The sequence below is a fragment of the Ursus arctos genome, unplaced genomic scaffold (genome assembly GCF_023065955.2).
Source record: "Ursus arctos isolate Adak ecotype North America unplaced genomic scaffold, UrsArc2.0 scaffold_13, whole genome shotgun sequence".
Lineage (NCBI taxonomy): Eukaryota > Metazoa > Chordata > Mammalia > Carnivora > Ursidae > Ursus > Ursus arctos.
Genome location: NW_026622797.1, coordinates 18,260,269 through 18,281,877, shown reverse-complemented (window position 1 = coordinate 18,281,877; position 21,609 = coordinate 18,260,269). Strand labels below are relative to the sequence as shown.

At 37.0% G+C, this 21,609-nt stretch overlaps 1 protein-coding gene across 6 annotated transcripts in view; it reads left to right on the top strand.

Moving 5' to 3' along the window:
- The first annotated feature begins 1,618 nt into the window (after nt 1-1,618).
- The window catches only part of STXBP5 (syntaxin binding protein 5), a 164,772-nt gene continuing 144,781 nt past the window's right edge, over nt 1,619-21,609 (top strand). For all 6 annotated transcript variants that reach the window (XM_044386406.3, XM_048225907.2, XM_026504998.4 and 3 more), the window contains exons 1-2: nt 1,619-1,865; nt 3,147-3,244. In XM_044386406.3, the coding sequence (XP_044242341.1) occupies nt 1,713-1,865; nt 3,147-3,244 (251 nt within the window). In that variant the 5' untranslated portion in view covers nt 1,619-1,712. The remainder of the gene's footprint in view (nt 1,866-3,146; nt 3,245-21,609) is intronic.

The following is a 21,609-nucleotide window of genomic DNA, read 5'->3' as shown; positions in this document are numbered from 1 at the left end:
GTAGTATTCCTAAGCATGAATCTCTACCTTTTCAAACTTGAGCTAGACATTTGTCTCTACACCTCCAGCGAGGGGGGCCAGTGAAGAAGCGGAAAAGTCTGAGCAAACACTTCATCCTTCCCTCTTCCCCTCGCAAGAGTGGAGAAGCTATTGGGGATTACTTAGTGCATAATCAGTATTACAAGGAGGATTGTAGGTTCTGAAATTGAGTGGCAGTGCGGTGTTTACTTCTACCTTTGCTCCCGCCTCCATCCCCACCCACCCTAGCATGCGGACTGAATCCAGGGGTGGTGTGCCACTGGCCCGGGCAGACACCCAGCCTTGGATCTGTTCCTCTCTGGCAGTCTGTTCCACTCCAGCAGCTACCTGCCATGGCCATGCTTTAATCTGACCAACAGTAATAGATTCAGGAAATACCCCCCCCCCCCCCGGTTTATCTCCTTTCTTTTTCTAGTACCTAAGTCTGTCATCCTTTTACCACAGACATAACCGTTGTCTAGAAGCTCTTTTTCAAAAATCAGATCCAAAACAATCCAAAACAAAGCCCAACAGTAAAGCAATATTGGACCCAGCTACCAGGAGCGTGTACCTCCGTAAAGGGTGAGAGCATAAAACCCCGCTTTAATGACCGAATTTAAAATAAAGGCTTCCTGCTGCTCGTTAGTCAACATTTTTACTATCTCAGCTGCAGGAGAAGCAGCTGCATACTCTGGCCTGGCTATTGGGGTGGGAGAAATTTAACCATGGTCTGGGATTTTCGCAGAGGGTAATTTAAGCCCCAGCTCCGCTCCCGCGGAGAGGGGGCACGCGGCTGGGGGGGGGGGGGGGGCTGCGATGCGCGTGCGCATGCTCAGCGGCCCCGCTCCGCGGAGGCCCAGCTGCCACCACCGCCGCGGCCGGCGCTGTAACCGCGGCTGCCGCTGCTGCTCGGGGCGGGCGTTGGTGTCGTGTGCCGAGGCGCCCTGTCAGGCGGGAGGGAGCGGCGGGGCGGGAGCCTGGGCGGCGGCGGCGGCGCCTGAGGAAGGCAGCGGGGGCTCTGAAGGAGCGAGGGCGGGCTGGTCCAGCGGCGGAGGAGCGAGGCGGAGAGCGCGGGGACCCACCCCGGGCGCCCTGCGTGCGATGCCGGGCGCGCAGCGGCGCTGAGCGGCGGGGAGGCCGAGCGGCGGCCGCGGACGGAGGGCCAGCGACCCCCGGGAGGAGGAGGAGGAAGCGCAGGAGCGGGAGGAAGCGCCGAGGGACTGCGGGACCGGGGCGGGCGAGAAGTGGCGGGGCCGCGGGCCATGGACGCGGCGGCGGCGGCGGCGGGGGCGAGCCGGGGCGGCGGCGCGGCGCAGAGTCAGCCCGCGGCCAGGTGAGGCTGGGCAGTGCGGGCTCCGGGCGCCGCCGCCACTGCTGTGCTGCCCGGCCGCGGAGCGAGGCGGCGGTGGCGGTGGCTGAAGCGGCGCCACAGCAGCCGCAGCGAGCGGCGGCGGCCTCGGAAGAAGAGGGGTCGCCGCCCGGGGTTCTGGTGGCCCCTGCTCTCTCGTCGTCGCAGTATTTCCTGTTTGGATTATCTTGTGCTTCTCCCCAGCTGCCTCCTTCCCCTCACACTCCCACTCTGCCCCACTCCTCCGTGTCCTCGGTGGAAGCTGCCCTTGGCTCGGGCTCGTTTCCCGCGCCGGGGGACGCCCCTTACCTCCCCTCGCGGGTTGCGGGGGAGCCCCTCCGAGACCATGAGGAAATTCAACATCAGGAAGGTGCTGGACGGCCTGACCGCCGGCTCGTCCTCGGCCTCGCAGCAGCAGCAGCAACAGCAGCACCCGGCTGGGAACCGGGAACCCGAGATCCAGGAAACGCTCCAGTCCGAGCACTTCCAGCTCTGCAAGGTGAACGGAGCGCGCAGCCCCGCGAATATTGGGGTCGTTTTAGGGGGCAGCTCGGGCATTTCATGGGAGTGCGGGGGGAAAAGAACGGCAGTAATAATTATATCTCGAATGAAGGGCTCACTCCTCCTCAAGCAAACATTTGCTTAGTGGGTTATTTTGGAGATTGACATCATCTTACTCTTTTTGGGTTTTTTTTTTTTTTCCTTTCCTCTTTTCACATGCAGCAGTCATTTCAAGGTTGCTTCTAACGTATTTTACCGACCTTTGTTTACTATTCTTAATAACCATAGGGCCTTTATTTTCAAGCATTTTAATGTAATTCACCAACTTCGAAGTTTCCTTTGGAAACAGTGTCTAATGAACATTGTTCATAGAAAAGCCAAACCTGTTCAACTGGATATTTGCTTATCACCTTCCTCTTAAAATGTGGTAGGAAGCTTAAAATACGAAATCACAGGGTCCTTTTATCATTATGTTTGATTAAAAAGTTGGTACTGTGATTTTAGCCCATTAATGGCACCATTCCCATAGCGGTCTGTAATTCGGAAAGAATGATGCAGCGAATTAATTCACTGGCTGCTCAGTGCGAAATACAAACTTGTCTTGATATTAATTCCTGCCATAAAATACCATGTGTTCCTATGTCAGCTTCTTAAAAATGTCTAAAAACATGTTTTTGCCCTAATGCCCTAAAATTAAGGGTTTAATAACAAAATGCAAAAATATATGTTGTACTTATTTAAATTCTGTTACAATTGCAAAATTTGGGTATAGATGTTTGATAATTGCTTTACTGAATCCTTGACAAAAGTAATTGCACGACAGCTTTTTTTTTTTTTTTTTTTAGCAGTACTCGGCATTTAGCATCCAAATAAAGTAACAAAGTTATCACACTTGAAATAAAGCATGAATTGCATTTTTACATTAATTTACAGAATTTTTGACTCTGGAAAACTTTAGTATTTTGGTCTCAGACATGATAGTATAGAATGTTAATAAAAATGTTTCTTCTATATAATATCTGTATTATGGAAAAGCAGAAATTAAAGTGTAACATTGGGAGATATACACACACTTTTTTTGATTTCGGGTTCTATGTGAATAAGTTTTGTTAATGTAGATTTTATAGTTTTTTTTTTTTTTTTTTAAGGGAGTAAGTGCATGTGTATGTGTTCTCCATCACTTATAATTGGTTCTAGATTCTAATGCCTGTATTGACTTTTCTGTTTTTAAATTCCGCTTGCTGCCTTGGTTGCTGTGATGTCATTTGCCCATCCCTAGACTGTTCGCCATGGATTTCCCTATCAACCTTCAGCCCTGGCCTTTGATCCTGTACAGAAGATCCTGGCAGTCGGAACTCAGACTGGTGCTTTAAGGCTGTATCCTTTCATTTTTTCCCCCCCACTATTACTGTATTCTCTGCAGTCCTTCTGTACTGCTGATTTGTTGCTTTTCCTGTTTTAATTCCAAAGAAATGGTATGATCAGGTATATATATTGTGAAATCGTGTGCTGTTGGCTTTTCTCTTGATTATACATCTATTCAGGCTGTATGTTGCTGGGGTGTTTATCATCTCTAGGTTTATAGTAGCTAAATACGTATCCACATACAGTTCTAAAGTTTTGCTGTAGTAACTACTGTCTTTGCAAGGAGCTAGAAGTTTCTAATGGGAAATCTATCTGCTTATATATACTAGAGGTATTGGGTATTTTGAATGTAATATGGTTTGGAATGAGGTTTAAAAGCAATAGCGTAGGACACACCTTAATTGCTTTTAAAGAATATTATGCATTGGTAGGTATTGAATTTATGACCTATCATACTAATGAATTAGAGGTTGAATTTGATTTAATTGTTTCTGACTTGCCCATTCAGAAAAAAACATTAGAAGACAAATCCTGTAAATTAATTTTATATAAGTAGTTATGAAGTGTTGATATTTCTAGAAGTTGTAGAGCATTTTGTTAGTATAATGCAAATGGATAAGTATATTCTCTTGATGTTTTCCCTTTTGTAGCCTACATTTATTATGTATATGTAAAAATTGTTAAGTTAGCTGTACTCTGAAGCATTAATATAAGGAGAACTATTTTTCCTGACTATGCATGAACTATAATAGCTTTGTCATAGCATAGTTTTTCCAAATTCCTATTCATTCTTCAAGATCAGTTTCTTAGTCTGAAGAGTGGAGAATACTTCTCACTTTTATACTATTGAACTTCGAATAAAATTGTTTGCTTTTATGATGAAATTTAATCATACTTTACTAAAATACCTTTATTTTTAAACTTAAACATTAGACTTTTAAAAGTAAATGCTTTGTTTATCTTTAGGATATCTGCTTCTACATATTGAAGTAATGTGTTTGTAAATTAAAAAAATCACTAGATGATCACAATAGAATTACTGTTGTCAGTAAAATAAAGAGAAGGAAGGAGCTTTACCCCTTACCTTTTAGATTTATCTGGCTCCTGAGAAGAGGGGAGAGGAACCTACATTTTAGTTAAACATCTGCCTTGATTTTCCTTATAATCTTTTAAAATCTTTATTTCAAAAAATACTGTGTATGGTGTCAGGATATGCCTTAAGTTTCACTTACGTTGTGTGTTATCTTTCAAAATACTTAAGAAACTTTTCGGATGGGCCATTGATATGTATTATTGAGAAGTCTACATTTATAGTAAATACCAGTAGTGCACACATTCCTGTTAAAATGGTAAAATCTGACCAGGCTAGAGCTGAATCTGTGAATTTCTAAGAGTATGTTTAAAGGGCTCTTGCCCAAATATCTAGATACTTGAGATTAGAATATTTTTGGCTGCAAGTGTTAAGTTGTTTTTATTCCTGAACCCAGTGATCATTACCTTCTAGTTTCAGGTTCCTATTTTAGTCTCATGAAGATGGGACAAAAATTTAATTTTGTCAGTGTGGGTACAACGTATTCAGCAAAAATCCATGTAGTGACAAGAATAATGCATTGTTGGATCTAGGTGGACTGTTTGGAACTAAAAGCAGATTTTTTTTTGCCCCCCCCCCCACAAAAATATCACTGGATTAAAAGAAAATAAAAAAAAGAGTTAAATTAGTTATTTTTAGATTTTGCTTTTCTTTTATATGGGCTCAGCTTTTACTCTTGTCTCAGTGTAGTCTCAATTTTCCAATGGTATATAACTTTTTTTCTTTTAACAGTGAGTCTGCCCCTTTTATTTTTAAAGCAAGTGAGTACCACCAGTGAGTCCAATTTCATAAAACCAAATATTTTTCTTAGACAAGATTGTTAACCTTAATGCATTTGAGTAATTAGCAAGTTGACACAAAGAAGTTAAAATATAGGCCTGATTCTAATTGCCAAATAAAAGCAAGGATCGGGTGTCTAAAATCCTCACTTGTACATGACTTGCTTATACATTTTAATAGCTAAACACTAACTGAAAGTGAACCTGTAATTATAGTTTACAGTTTTACTCTAATTTTTTTTTAATTTTAGAATCTCTCTTACTGTATTGAGAATGAAGTAAGGAAAGCTATTTACCAAACATGCTTCTACTTTTTAATGAGATTTATATGAACATTCCAGAGTGATAAATTGGTTTGCCTACCAGTAAATACCAGCTAGTCATTTCTTCTGTTTGGTTTAAGTATTAGATAAGCTTATAAGCTTTATTTATTGTGGCTTTGATTTATAGAAAATGACCAAAACCTTTTTATTTTTTATTTCCACATATGTAATTTAAGATCTGTGTTTCTATGTTCTTTGTTATTTTCAAAGCTAAATTAAAATTAATAGTTTCTAATTTCAAAGCTTTATATTGGCTTAACATGCAGACTTATTACAGGTATATTCTGTTGCTCTTGCTCTTTTATATTTCTTGTTATTTCAGTTGGTTTCTTTTAGTCCTTTTCTTTATTTTCTTCTCATATTAGGCTCTCGGAGCCTGTAATAAATTTGTCCTAAAAAGTGACTTTGAAGCAGAAATATACTTGTAGATAAAGTGTTTTCGTTCCTTTGATTGTGGAGCAGAAAGTAGGAGATGTTTTCAGAAGTAGGATTGGGCTATTAGAATTTGCATTACATGTCTAATCTGACTTATAGAATGTCTTCCTGAATGTTGGACTATACTAAACTAATCTACTTAGAGGTATTTAAAAAACTAGATGAGAAAGTTACATCTGATATCTAATGTTTGCAGATAAGAATTAGTGAAAATCTGAATTTTGGAATAATTTTCTAACCAGTAATGAGGCAAGATAAATTTAATAGGTTTCCTGCATTAACATATAGCAAGTGAATGATACTGTAAACATGCTTTATGTTCAGTTTTCTTGGCTTCTGGAATGAATATGAGGTTGGAATGTACTGATGGGAAGCAGGAAAACATAATTTTATATTCTAAGTCATATAGTAGTGATGTGATTTAATTATCTTAATTCCTCTTCTTTTTGTTATGTAGAAATAGGTATAATTTGATTCTTATGATTAATCCAGGTTTGAAAATTATTGGGATAAAATATATAATTATTTTCATATCAATGTCTACAAAGGGAAAAAGAGGTTTTAACTAAAGAATGAAGGCATTTCTAGTAATGTTATTGTTGTCCTTATCTAGACTCCTGGTTTACTAGTATAATTTTGAATTACTGTAACCAGGGGCTACCCTGATATTTGTAATGTATTTTTGTCTAAATACAATGAAGTCATTTTATGTGTGACTATTTCAAGGACTAAGCAGAAAAACGAAACTTCAAATTTATTGAATTTTTAAAAAAATTGTATGACTTTTTGTTATATTTATCAACATTATTTTAAAACCTCATTTATTGTCTTCTTGACTTGTGGAAGATACAGTAAAATAGGCATCTCTGATAAGGCTTGGATTATCTTTTTTATTTTAAGGCATGGATTGTCTTTTAAACTGCAGTGTAATGTTGCTGAATGCAGGCTCACAAGTTGATTTTTGTACATTGGAGTTCATTTAACCAATACTTATTAAGTGCTAACATTAGATTATAAACCTGAATTCTGGTTCTTTTCTTGCCACTAAGGAATTAGGTGTCTTTCAATGTGTTTTTTTTTTTTTCCTTTTAAAATGAAGATGCTGTATTAGATGATTTCTTCAAGAAACAATTCTGTAATTTCAAGTGGCTACATATTGTTCTAGGTGATTATACAAAAGAAATGGAGAATGTGATTCTTCAGAAAGTTTCCAGCCCTAACTGAAGGACTAAACTAGTTAAACAGTTGAATGTGGAGTATTATTTAGGACTCTACTGACATTCTGCAAAGTCAGATTGCAGGAAAAGTCATTGCATTTGATGACACATTAGTAGATACGGATCACATAGAGTAATAGGGAAGGGGGTCTAGGAAAATTATTCTAGGCAAACAGTATGGGCAACAGTAGAGAAGCGAATTATGATAGTCAAGAGGAGTACTAAACAGCCAGTTTGGAATAGTGATCCTAATTGAATTGGAGACAGAAGTAGGAGCCAGTTGGTGGAGAACCTTGAATGTTGACCTGAGTTATCTTGAGTGTTATTCGGTGAGGAATCATTGTAATTATCTATTTATTCTTGATCAGTGTCTCTCAATAGTGGTAGCATTTTGGACCGGATAATTCTGTGGGTTTGTCCAGCACATTGCAGGCTATTTAATATCCCTGGCATCTACCTACTAAATGCCAGGATTGCGCCTGCTGTCAATATGGCAGCCTAGCCTCACATAGTTCCAGGTGTTCTGCTGGATTTAGCCCAGGTTGTTCACCAGTTAAATAGGATAATAATCCTACTGAGGTCATGAGGTTAGCATCAGGATTAAATGCAACAATGCGTATGTGTAGCTTTAAAGGCCATGCAGAGACCGTTTTGGTGAATATTCAATATATGATATTATGAAAGTTTTCTGTAGTTTTAATATTCAGGTCTGTCATTATTTTAGCAATACTTGCTGAGAGGCAACTAGGTGCCAGGCACTATTTAAGAAGGCCTTAATTTCATTTATTTTTGTAACTAATGCAATCTTTTAAAAACATCTTGAAAAGGTACTGTTCTTTTTTTTTCTTTAAGAATCATTGAAATGACTTTTTTTCCTCAATCACAAGGTTGCAACATTGCTCTTGAGATATAATAGGATAATATATGTGAAAGTTTCTTGCGCATAGAAGGCGATAAATGTTTAGTGATTTTGTACTTGTAAGATAGCATTAGAATGTTTGACTTGCTGCTTATTAGTTTTATTTTGCAAAACAATTACAGTATTGGAAAAATTTAGAAATCTGATTTTTGTTCAAACTAGTTAAAAGTGAAACAGCTAAAAGTGAAATTTACCTAGAATTAAGCCAGATTTTTATCTCATCTTCTTCCCTGCCATCCTTTTTGTCCATGGAAGAATTCTAGTCATTTGGAATGCTAGCTCCAGAGGAGAAAGGAGGACTTCGAAATACTTTTACTTCTCAACTCTTAGCTCTTTATTAAAGAGGACTTTGTATAAAAGGAAGAATGAGTACTGTGTCAGCAGCAGTAGGTTGTGATTCTCAGCGTGAACTACTGCAGCAGGAGGAATAGGCACTTTTACATTAGAAACAACCAGAAAGGATGCCTGCCTGGAAGCAGTTACTTTGCAGTGAATTTCTTTTTGAGGGAAACAAGGTATGATAGAATCTGAATGGAATTGAAAATTAGTAGGGAATCAAGTCTGCTTAATAAGCCTTTCTGCCTTAGGTAGATGGGTTTTTATTTGTTTGGTATTCTTTGTTTTCCATTTGTTTTTTTAGTATCACTTACTTTTAAAATCATAACCTGATTTTGCCATCCTGAAGGGAAAAGGTAAAGGAATTTTCAAAGGATGACTTTATCTTTAGAGGATTTGTGTTCTAGTGTTCAGACTAATTTTGGTGAAGCCAGGCAAAATTTAGTCTGGGCTACAGTCTCCTTTCCTATAAAATGGGGAAATTGGGATGTGTGATATCTGGAGTCTTTCTAGCTCTAGGATCTTAGAATTTCTTTTTCTATGCAGGATTTGGCCATGCTCTGAACCATTTCTGTTTAGAGCCGTCTTCTGATTGATTGTTCTGAGTGCCTATTAAAGAGGATAAAGTACTGGACTCCATCCCATTGTGGGGCCTTTTACTTTGTGTCCATTGATTGCATTCAAAATCCAAGTCAGTAGATGCACAAATGTAAACCTTTGTTTACAAAAGGGAGCAGGAAAGAGCATATGAAAAACATGCATTTTTTTCATTGTTGAAGCACAACTCATGTTGAATACTTAAGATACTAGGTTATTGCATTTTTATTGTATGACAGGTAAAGTGTCATTATGACATAGGAAACGTGGGTATTTTAAAAATACTGTTAACCAAGTTTACTTACTTTCCTATCTTGGGTGTAAATAGTAAGGATATAAAGTTGAAATGAAATTACGTAAAATTAATACTGAATTTTGTTAACCTTAAAAGTAAAACTGTCAGTTTTTTACCAGTAACAGATGGGTTTATTAGAAAATAAAAGAATTGCAACCTGGAACAAACCAGCTGCTGAAAAACTGTAGGCAGGTGCAGGGAACAAAGGACAGGAACCCTTTTTTAAGGAGATAAGGGGTAAGTTGGGAAGACAGGAAGTACCTAGTCCATTGGAGTAAACCCAAGAGTTCAAAGTGTTGTGGCTTCTCATTTGTGGAGCTGTTGCCTTAGGGGGGTGATGAGGAAAGTGTCTCCTTCTCTGGCTGAAGTAGTAGAGTAGTATCCACTGCATGGTCAGGTGCATCTCTTCCTGTTAGCTCTGCAACTAACCACAAGTGGTAGGGCATGAGAACTTCCCTGCCAAAACCTTCCAGCTCCTATTTTAGTGAGGTTTCCCATTACTAATTTTCACAGTTCCTAATCACATGATTTTATTAATTTTTATATGAGATTTAATATAGAGACTATTGAATTGCTGGTATATAATTTGAGTGCTAAATTTGGTGATTGTTTAGTAACTTGGAGTAGTAGTAACTAGTAACGTATGTGTAAATAATTGGGCTGTAGGGGTGAGTATCACTAAATAAAAGGTAAGCTTTGGTTGTTTTTGTTTGGCTTTAACTTCATGCATTGGAAGTTAACATGTTATTTGTAAGAAGAAAATTAGTAAAGCGTCAGTATTGTTTCGTAATGTTTAAATGAGAATTTCCTGCAGTGATTTGGCATATTATCATCATCAGAAGGTACAGTACCTTGGGATTACAGATAATGAAATGTTTTTGGTTTGACGTAAACAGATCTGTTGAGAATATAACAGAATGATACATGGAAAAGGGCATTTTACTATGTACCACCTTTTATGTTTGAATGGCTTTTATTAATATAGATTTTAATCATAATAAAGTACCTCAAAACTTCTTGGGAAGTAAAACAAGGTAATTATTCCCTTGATTTGTATGAAATAAACTAAGATTTCATGAAGGACTGCTGAAAGGTACTTGATACATCTCTCTTCCCTTAGTCACATATGACCTAAATAATTCTAAGAAGCAGTACCTTCTGATTTAATTACTCAGACTTCTTTCTATAAAGATGGTTATGTTTATAATATAATTATATTATACTTCAAGGTGAACGTATTTCTAACTTTTGTTTGCAACAATAAAGAAGAAAGATAACCAACTTATCTTCCATATATTAACGTTATAACTTTTAACATTTTTGAAGAATTTAAATACCTAGTAGTTACTACTTTTGGATTTAGTAATCCCAGTTGCTTTAATCTCTTGCTTTCTTGTGTCTCATTTTGAAGAAATTTTGGACACTAGTTTTGTTTACTGCATAACTTTTTTTCTTTTTTGGCTGTGGAGGGTAAGTAGGGGAAAGAATTGTTGACACAGTTCGCTTCTTACTACTTTCTGTTCCACAAAGGGCCATGTGTTTAGCGATTCCTTCAATCTAGAATATTTTTTTCCCTGTTAAAATAATTCTTATCTTTAAAACTCAGTGCCTTTGTCTTTGTGATTATATATTTGATTTAATTCATTCCCAGTTCCACCCATGTAGCCATCTTTTTCTTAATTCAGCATTTAAAATCTAAGTTTCCACGTTACCCGTCTTTATAAGTTATATGTAGACATTTTTAAATAGCTCAAATTAGACCTTTTTGAAATTATAGCTATAATATTGAGTGGTATTTTCTTTTAAAACAAACTGTCAGGGGCGCCTGGGTGGCACAGCGGTTAAGCGTCTGCCTTCGGCTCAGGGCGTGATCCCGGCGTTGTGGGATCGAGCCCCACATTGGGCTCCTCCACTATGAGCCTGCTTCTTCCTCTCCCACTCCCCCTGCTTGTGTTCCCTCTCTCGCTGGCTGTCTCTATCTCTGTCAAATAAATAAATAAAATCTTTAAAAAAAAAAAAAAAAAAAACAAAACAAACTGTCAGAAACATTTCCACATATGAGAAGATGCAGTGGAGTTTAAAGCAATGAGAAACAGAATTAACCAGTATCGTTTGTTTTATCAAGAGTCCAGAAACTGGACAGTAGTTGGTATACAATTCTAAAATCACAACGGAAGGAACACAGAGTCTTTTTTTTTTTTTTTTTTTTTTTTTTTAAGATTTAGCTATTCTAAAGTGAGGAGGAGGGGCAGAGGGAGAGAGCGAGTCCTGGAGCGGACTCCCCGCTGAGCGTGAAGCCCCACGGGAGGCTTGATCTCAGGACCCTGAGATCACCACCAGAGATCAGCCGCTCAACAGACTGAGCCACCCAGGCACCCCAGGAACACAGATTCTTAAATGATCAACTTAATAGGTTCTCTACTAAAGATCATATAGAAGATGGGTGTGTGTACGCGCGCTTGCATGCATTTAAAATCATGAAGATCTAGATTCTTAGTTCAGGAGTCAGCAAACTTCTTCTGTAAAGGGCTAGAGAGTAAATATATTAGCCTTTTAGTTTCTGACACAACTACTCAACTCTGGCGGTGTAGCACAAAAGCATCCATAGACAATATGTGAAGGAAGGAATATAGATGTGTTTTAATAAAACTTTATTTATAAAAACAAGCAGTGGCCTGGATTTGGCCCATAGGCTAAAGTTTGTCAATCCCTGTTTTAGTTCATCAGGCTGCCTTGCTTTTAAGTCAGTAGTGGTGAGGAATGCTCAGGAAGGAACTACTACAGGCATTTTTATAGTTAATGCAAGTATAATTTGTGAAACTTATACGTTTAAATTTAATCTTTTAGTCATAAATAGAAAATGGTTTAAGAAAAAATAAGTAATTCTTAATGATACATAGTACTTCTATATGCCAGGTTAAATTACTTTCATAAATATTTTTTGGTCCTATGGAAAAGGCTTTTTTTTTTGGTGGGGATTAACATAACAAAGATGCTTAATTAGGCATCTTTCAGGGACAGTTCAGTAATCATTTCTATTAATGAAGTATTTAGCTTGAGACCCTTACTACCTAATTTTAATTAAAAATGTTTGCATTGTAGCTTTTTAATATTTTCATTAATATTATATAGAGATGTAGATACATTTAGATAGATACTTCTATTTTTTTATTTTTTTAAAGATTTTATTTATTTGAGAGAGAGAGCACACAAGCAGGAGGGGAGGGTCACACAAGCCGGAGAGTTGGGGCAGAGGGAGAGGGAGAAGCAGGCTTCTTGCTAAGCTGGGAGTCCAACGAGGAGCTCTCAATCCCAGGACCCTGGGATCCTGACCTGAGCCCAACACAGACACTTAACTGACTGAGCCACGTAGGTGCCCATAGATAGAGAACTTTTAAAGATAAAAGTGAATGTAAGCATTTTACTAAAATACTGCAATTTTGTAGTTGTGTGCAAATTTTGATGAAAAAAAATAATCAAATTTCATTTGTGGAAGAAAACAACCTGAAAAATAATGTATTAAAAAAACAAACAAACAAACAAACTCATAAAGTTCCTGGAAGCAAATTCAAGTTAATGATTACATTCTTAGAGTTGGATATATTGCATGTCCCTTGGGAAGAATGTGTGATACTTTAATTGGAAACTGAAATTAGATCTGCTTTTTGAAAAATTTTTGTAGTTGCTCACTGCATCATTTTCAAGTAGCAATAAGTATTTTATTCAGTAAATAAGGCTAATTTCTACTTGATTCTGTTTCTCTAACTGGTGTTAGTCACCAGTAGAAGTTGTTACATAAGACAAATAATGATGGCATGCTGAGCATATTTCTTTACTGGTGCTGTGATTTAAAAATGAGTGTTGAGGGGCTCCTGGCTGGCTCAGTCAGTAGAACATATGACTCTTGATCTCAGAATTGTGAGTTCAAGGCCCACATTAGGTGTGGAGCCTACTTTAAATAGATAAATAATATTAAAAATGAATGCTGTTCTAAAGTAATTTAGATTCCCTTAAAATGGAAAAAATAAAGCGGTTTGAACTAAAAAATAGCTAATACTTTTGGTTTTATGTTCTTCATTTGAAAATTAAGGTTTGCTTAGCACATGTTACTTGTAAAATATATAGTCTTAGAAATTATATGGTAGTTTCTGTTTAAATAACAAGATTTTTAAAATTTTAAATTAGGGATTTTGTATATCCCTAGTTTAAGTTTTGTTTGTGTTTCCCTTTCAGTAAATGCTGTCTAGAATTTTTGACGTTTTCTTGGTGAGGTTGTCTATTGAAGAGTGATTAATCCTACCCTTTCTTGAAAGTACATAATCTTTCCTTGTAATAGCGGTACCTCTGCTTTTTCACAGCAGTACTCTGTCAGAGGTGACTATAAATCTCGTGGCATCAGCTATTGCAGTACTTTCTGCTAAATTGCTTTCCTTTTGTGTATTTTTTTTCTTTTTGTCTTTTGAAAAGGAGAAAAAGTGTTTCAACAGACTTTCCCATCTATTCAGTCTCTGTACTATATTTTTCATAATGGGTTGTATTTTTCTTTTAAAATTCACTTTGTCATACTTGAGAAAAGAACTTAGCCATTAAGCATCTGAGAATGGATGCTGGGATGAAAGATTGTTTTTACCTGATATGTCGGAATGTACATTCTTTCTTGTTTCTCTAACCTAGACCACTATTTATGCCTGTATTTCTTATAGACTGAGCAAGTGGTTCATTTCAAAGTATATTTATATATCAAAAGCTATTCTAAATAATTGCCTGTGATAATAAATGTAATTCATTTTACCCCTGTAGAGACAATCCTAACCCCAAAGCAAGGAATAGTAAGAATGAATATTTTTCAACAGCTCTAATTTGTTTACCAATAATAAAAAATTCTTACTCAAAGTAATAGTGGAAGAGGTAACTAGTGAATACTAGAAGTTAGTCTAGATGCTGCAGTTACTTTTTTGTTTTGATATTACTTTCATTCACATGAAAAGAAAGCAGTTAACTGACATAATTTTTCAAGTACCATTGGAAATTTATTGTAAAATATTAGTTATGTTGCATTAAGGAAGTTTTAAGTGTTGATCTATGCATCTTCCACAGTTATTTTTAGCATTTTATTAAATTTTTACTGCAGAATAGTACATTATAGTTTTGCTTAAATAGCAGACTAGCAGAATGTTAAAATTGTGAGTCAGCAGTAAAATTATGTCCACCCTTATAATCATGAGTTAGCCACATGACTAATTTCATTTATTAGTATTAATTTTTAAAATAGACTATTTTTTTGAGCAGTGTTTGGGTTCAGCAGAAGGTACAGAGTTTTCCCACATTTCCCTCTCTGCACTCAGCATAACCCCTCCATTATCTACATCCCCCACCAGAGTGGGACATTTGTTATAATTGATGAACCTACAGAGAAACATTATCATACAAAGTCCGTGGTTTACATTAGGGTTCACTCTTGCTGTTATGCATACTGCGGGTTTTGGCAAATATATGGCATGTATCCACCACTATAATATCATACAGTATAGTTTCATTGCCTAAAGATCCTCTGTGCTCCACCTATTCATCCCTTCCTGCCTTTCACCCCCCAACTCCTGGTAACCAATGTTCTTTTTATTGTCTCCAGAATTTTGCCTTTTCCAGAATGTCCCTGTAGTTGGAATCACAGTTTTTAGCCCTTTCACATTCGCTTCTTTCACTTATTAACTTTCACTCTGTGTCGTTTCATGACTGATAGTTCATTTCTTTTCAATGCTGAGTAATATTCCATTGCCTGGATGTACTACAGTTTAGTTATCCATTCACCTACTGAAGGGCAAATTGGTTCCCTCCAAGTTTTGGCAATTATGAATGAAGCAGCTATAAATATCCCTCTGCAGGTTTTTGTGTGGATATAAGCTTTCAGCTTCTTTGGGTAAATACCAACAAGTGCAATTACTAGATTGCATGTATGGTAAGAGTGTATCTGGTTTTGTAAGAAACTACCAAACTGTCATCCAAAGTAGCCGTACCATTTTGCATTCTCACCAACAGTGAACAGGAGTTCTATTGATTTACATTTTTATCAGCATTTGATGTTGTCAGTTTTGGAATTTGGGTATTTTGCTAAGTTTGTAGCAGTAACTCCTTGTTTTAATTTGCATTTCTCTGGTGACGTATGATATGGAGCATCTTTTCATATGCTTGTTTGCTATCTGTATATCTTTGGTGAGGTGTCTATTAACGTCTTTGGCCCATTTTTTGATTGAGTTCATTTTCTCCTTTTTTTTTTTTCAAGATTTTATTTGCTTATTTGAGAGAGAGAGTGAGAGAGAGCACAAGTACGGTAAGCGGGAGAGGGAGAAGCAGACTCTCTGCTGAGCAGGCTCCCCCTTCCCCCCCCCCCCCCCCCCCCGCAACGCTGGGCTCTATCCCAGGAATCTGGGATCATGACCTGAGTCAAACCAACTGGACTGCCCAGGCACCCCTCATTTTCTTCTTGTTGAAGTTTGAGTTCTTTGTATATTTTGGATAACAGCCTTCTGTCAGTTGTGTCTTTTATAAATATTTTCTCCAAGTCTATGGCCTGTGTTCTCATTCTCTTGACCTTGTGTTTTACAGAGCAGAAGGCTTTAATTTTAAAGAAGTCCAGCTTATCAATTTTTTTTTTCATGGGTGGTGCTTTTGGTGTTGTACCTGAAAAGTCATTGGCATACTCGGGGTCATCTAAGTTTTCTTCTATGTTATCTTCTAGGAGTTTTATAGGTTTGCATTTCACATTTAGGTCTGTGATTCATTTTGAATTAATTTTTTGTGAACAGTACAAGGTTTGTATCTAGATTCATTTTTGGTGGTAAGGTGTGAGGGGAGGAGAAGCGTCCTGTTGTCCTATGATTAGATCTTAGTCTTTCAGTGAGCCTGTGCTTCTGAACTGTGAACTTCACAAATGATTCTTAGTCACCCCTTCCCCCCACCCCCAGGTGAGTTAGGATGGCTGGAGTGGGTTGGAGGGGGGTATTTCCCTTCCGCTGTGTCAGTTCAGCTCTGACAAACCCCCAGCTGTTTAGGCTCCCATTAGTTTCTCCTGAGGGAAGATCTTGTTAAGAACAGAATGCTCAGTGTATTTAAAAATCGTTGCTTTTCCCCACCCATTGCTGGAAGCAGGAGGGGAATTTTCTCATATGTTTGCTGTGGGAACCCGGTGGAGCTCTTGGAGGTAAAACTCACTAAAGTGTAAGGATTCCCCGCTCTCCCTTCATGAAGAGGTCCCCCTGGAGTCTTCAGCCTCTGAGGTCTTGCAGGCAGGCGGTCGTCACATGGATCAGGTGGAGGAGGCAGGGGAAGCGATCCCAGATGAGAAAGCTGCAGCGCACATAGGTTGTCGTGTTTAGCACAGATCATTTGAAATATTTCCATTTTTTTGAATAGGATAAATATATGATGTACTGCTTCTTTTATTTGTTGACTCTCACTTATTTCTCGTATTGTGGAATAACAGAAATGAAACCTCTCAGCTGCTCAAGGATTGTTGTTTATGTTTACACTAAATGGTGGGGTTGGTGTGATGCTGAAGTTCCTCCTCTTCATTGATAGAATGCTCTCATCAATATTCTTTGACCACATTGTGGTGGTGTTTAGATTTTAACTTTATTATTGAAAATCATCACACTGTGGTTAAGTTTCTTCAAGACTTAAGCCATTAAAAATAAAAATCATCTACTGAGCTTTTATTCAGAGTATTAAGCCGGTTGAGAGTAGCAGCACCTTGAAGTATAAGAATGCACTAAAATAAATGGTAACAGAAGTTAGTGGAAATCATCAGGGTTTATGATGGATAATTTTAATCAGGGAGGAACAGTTTACCCTTCAGAGTCATTCTTGGTTTGTTAGCAGAATATGTGTTCAATGAAAGTTACTTTCACACAATATTATATAATTGAATTTATGATACTGTGGGGTAATTTATTAGTCACTTATGAGTTCATGAAAAGTTCATTATCTGTATCCTCATCTTTAAACTTTGCAGAATATAAATGTATTTTCAGAAACTGCACAGGTTATCAAAGTTCTCCAGTTGCTTTTCATTTTATATGTATTCCAGTCTTCTATTCCTAGTTTGGAAAATTGAATGTGTCACTTCTGTATAGGTTGGAATAATGCCAATACTATCTTTGGCCTTTTTTTCATTGACAGGAATTGATGAACAGATTCTCTGAGAAGATATATAATCTTTAAAAATCTTACTAATTTACTAAATATATACTGTCGTGATATTACCTCATTCTTCATAAAAGCAGAGGTTGCCAAAATATGTGCACAAGACACAGTGGTAGTAAGAGCAGTGAAAACTTGCTTAGAAGCTGTACTCTCAGAATTTACCACTGGCTGGGGTCCCATTGCCTGCTTCTTTGACTGTTTTTTTCTTCTGCTTTGCTGACAGTACGGTAGAATTCCCAGAAGGCGGAATAAACAGAGGAACTATTGCTGTGATTGTAATAACAGCCTAACAAATGATTGGAAGGTAAAATGAATAGGCTGAGCTTATAGATTAATGGAATTTTAAAAGCTTATAAAGGGTCTTCTTTGTTGTGTCTCATCTGTTAAATACTTCCTGTGTTTAAATCTTGAATGAAATAAAAATATTTAAAAATTGAGTGCAAGACAGACGGAAATAAAGAGCTTAATTGCAAAAATGCTAAACTGTAGTGTGATTTTTTTTTTTTACCTGTTACTATGCTGCATTTCAGTTAAGTTGCTAAATAGTTAAATTCATTCACTGCTTGTGAGAGATGCTTTAAATCCTAGACGAAAGGGATTTTTAAAACTATATTTAAGAATATAATGTTTTAATTTGTTTTATTAATAATTGAAGTCATTTTTGGCCTTAAATTCAGTCTTTTGTTTTTGCCTATTTGTATCATCATTTATCATTCATACGAGCTGATTCTTCTTTTTTTTAAAAATAATTTTATTGAGATACATTTACATAGCATAAAATTTACCCTTCTAAAGTGTGTGGTTCAGCGCTTTTCATTATATCCATTGAGTAATGCAGTCATCATCATTTCTTAACTTCCAAACATTTTCTTTACCCCAATAGGAAACCCCATACCTATTTAGCAGTTACTTTGCCTTACCCTATCCACCCAGTCTTTCACAACCATTTATTTACTTTCTATTTCTATGGATTCATCTATTGTGAACATTTCATATATAAATGGAATCATGTAATATGTAGTCTTTTATGATTGGCTCCTTTTACTTAGCATAATGTCCTTAAGGTTTATCCATATTATAGCATGTATTAGAGGTTCTTTTCTTTTTATGGTTGAATATTTCATTGTATAAATACACTGCATATTATTTATCCAGTAGTCAGTTGCTAGACATTTGGATTTTCCTCTTTTTTTGGCTATTAGAAATAATGCTGTGAACATTTGTGTAGAAGTTTTGCATGTATGTTTTCTTTTGTTTATATTCCTGGGAGTGGAATTTCTGAGTCATATGGTAACTCTGTGTTTAACATAGAGGAATTGCCAATTATTTTCCAAAGTAGTTGTACCACTTTGCAGTCCTGCCAACTAATTGAGAGTTCGCATTTCTCCACATCCTTACAAACTCTTATATTGTTTTTTGTAATCATACTAGAGGAGGTGAAATGGTATTTCATTGTGGCTTTGATTTGCATTTCCCAGTGACTAATGATGTTGAGCATTTTTTCATGTTTATTTTGGCTATTTGTGTATCTTCTTTTGAGAAATGTCTATTCATATCCTTTCTCTATTTTTAAATTGGATTATTTTGTTGTTGTTCATTTGTAAAAGCCCTTTATATATTCTGGATATTAAATCCTTATTAGATATATGATTTACAAATATTTTCTCCTATTCTGTGGACTGTGTTTTTCACTTTCTTGATGATGTCCTCTGAAGCACATAATGCTTTTAATGTTAATGAAGTCCAGTTTATCTATTTTTTTTCTTTTGTGGCTTATGCTTTTGGGGTTATATCTAAGAAGCTACAACCTTATCTGAGGTCACAAAGATGTATGTTTTCTTCTAAGAGTTTTATAGTATTAGCTCTTGAATTTAGGTTTCTATTTTGAGTTAATATTTTTTATATACTGTGAGATAGAGGTCAAATTCATTCTTTGTCCCGTAGATATCCAGTTGTCCCAGGGCCATTTGTTGAAAAGACTATTCTTTCTCTATTGAATGTTCTTTTTTTTTTTTATAAGATTTTATTTATTTATTTGAGAGAGTGAGAGAGAGCACAAGAGCAGGATGAGGGGCAGAGGGAGAAGCAAACTCTTCACCAAGGAGGGACCCTGATGCGGGGCTCAATCCCGGGACTCCTGGATCATGATCTGAACAGAAGGCCGCACTTAACCGACTGAGCCACCCAGGCACCCCCATCTATTGAGTTTTCTTGACATCCTGGACATCCAAAGTCAATTGATTATAAATGTTTATTTCTGGATTCTCAGTTCATTCTGTTGATTTAGCTGTATAGTAATTATGCTAATACCACACTGTCTTGATTACTGTAATATTGCATTAAGTTTTGGAATTGGGGAAATGTGAGTCTTCCAACTTTGTTCTTCTTTGTAAGGATTGTTTTGGCTATGCTGGGTCTCTTGCATTTCCACATTACTTTTAAGCTCATTTTAGGCTCAGCTTGTTAATTTCTACAAACAGCTGGGATTCTGACAGAGATTGTGTTAACTTTGTAGATCAGTTTGATGACTATTACCATCTTTACAATATTAAGTCTTCTGTTCCATGAATATGGGATATCTTTCCACTTACTTAGATCTTGTTTCAACAGTGTTTTGTAGTTTTCAGTATACAAGTCTTGCATTTCGCTGGATAAATTTATTCTGAAGTATTTTATTCTTTGTGATATTGTAAATAGAATTGTTGTCTTAACTTTATTTCTCAGATTGTTTATTGCCAGTGTGTAGAAGTACAGTTGATTTTTGTGTGTTGATCTTGTGTTGTGCAACCTTACTAAACTTATTTATTTGTTCAAATAGGTGTTTTTTAGTGGATTCCTTAGAATTTTCATATACAAGATCATGTCTTTTATGAATAGAATAGTTTTATTTTACTTCTCCTTTTCAGTCTGGACACTTTGTATTTCTTTTTCTTGTCTGTTTTCCCCAGCCAGAATATCCTGTATATGTTGAATAGAAATGGTGAGAGTGGACATCCGGTCTTTTTCCTGAGCTTAACAGGAAAATATTAATTTTAGTCTTTAAGCACTAAGTATGATGTGAACTGTAGGTTTTTCATACATGCCCTTTGTCAGGTTGAAGAAGTTCTCTTTTCCTTGAGTGTTTTATCATGGAAGGGGGTTGGATTTTTCTGTGTCCATTGAGATGATCATGTGATTTTTGTCCTTTATTCTAATAATACCATCTTTGATTCTGTGGGCTTTTGGGGGACAAGGTCATTTACTCACTTAAATATCTTGCTTAGCTTTGCTAGGAATGGTTCCTCTCACATAGCTGGAGTCTCTAAAATGTTTGTAGGCTGTGCATTTTACATGAATATATTTGTAACAAGTCAGTCTCAAAATTTCAACTATAATTAGAATATAGAACTCAGCTTTTTGCTTATTCTGCTGTACACAGCGAATAGTGCACTATTATTAAAATTAATAGATATTACCATGAACTAACATGAAAGATGAGTCTAGAAAAAATTTTTTGATTGGTATATTGCTTGTGCCCAATTGGTTTCATAATGTCTATTTGCTACTGACAGTTGCATTTGCTGTAGTTTTAGAGTTTTATTTATTTATTTATTTATTTATTTATTTATTAAAGATTTTATTTATTTAACAGAGATAGAGAGGAAACACAGGCGGGGGGGTGGCTAGTGCGAGAGGAAGAAGCAGGCTCATAGCAGAGGAGCCTGATGTGGGGCTCAATCCCATAACGCCGGGATCACGCCCTGAGCCGAAGGCAGATGCGTAACGACTGCGCCACCCAGGCGCCCCAGTTTTAAGAGTTTTAGACCAGAGTTTATTTCGTGCTCAGATACAAAATATTTTAAATCTTCTTCTGTAATTTCATCCTCTGGTTTTAAAATGACTTAAAGCAAGTCAGGAAGTGACATTTACATTATAACCAGGTCCCATGGGTGCAAGAGGACCTAGCTCTAGGGGTCCCAAAAAGACTGCTGACAAAATCAAAGCAGAAAGACCAGTGGTGGTGAAACAAGAAAGGGATTTATTTCAGTGAGGCCAACACCCAAAAGAAAGCCGACTAACATCTCAAAGACTGTCTTCAACGTGCTGAAAATAGTTCTATGTTTATATAAGGAAAATGTGGGACAAAGACCAGTGGGTACATGCAGGTGGGCAGTAAAGGTCAGGTTGATCATTGTCTTGGGGTCAAT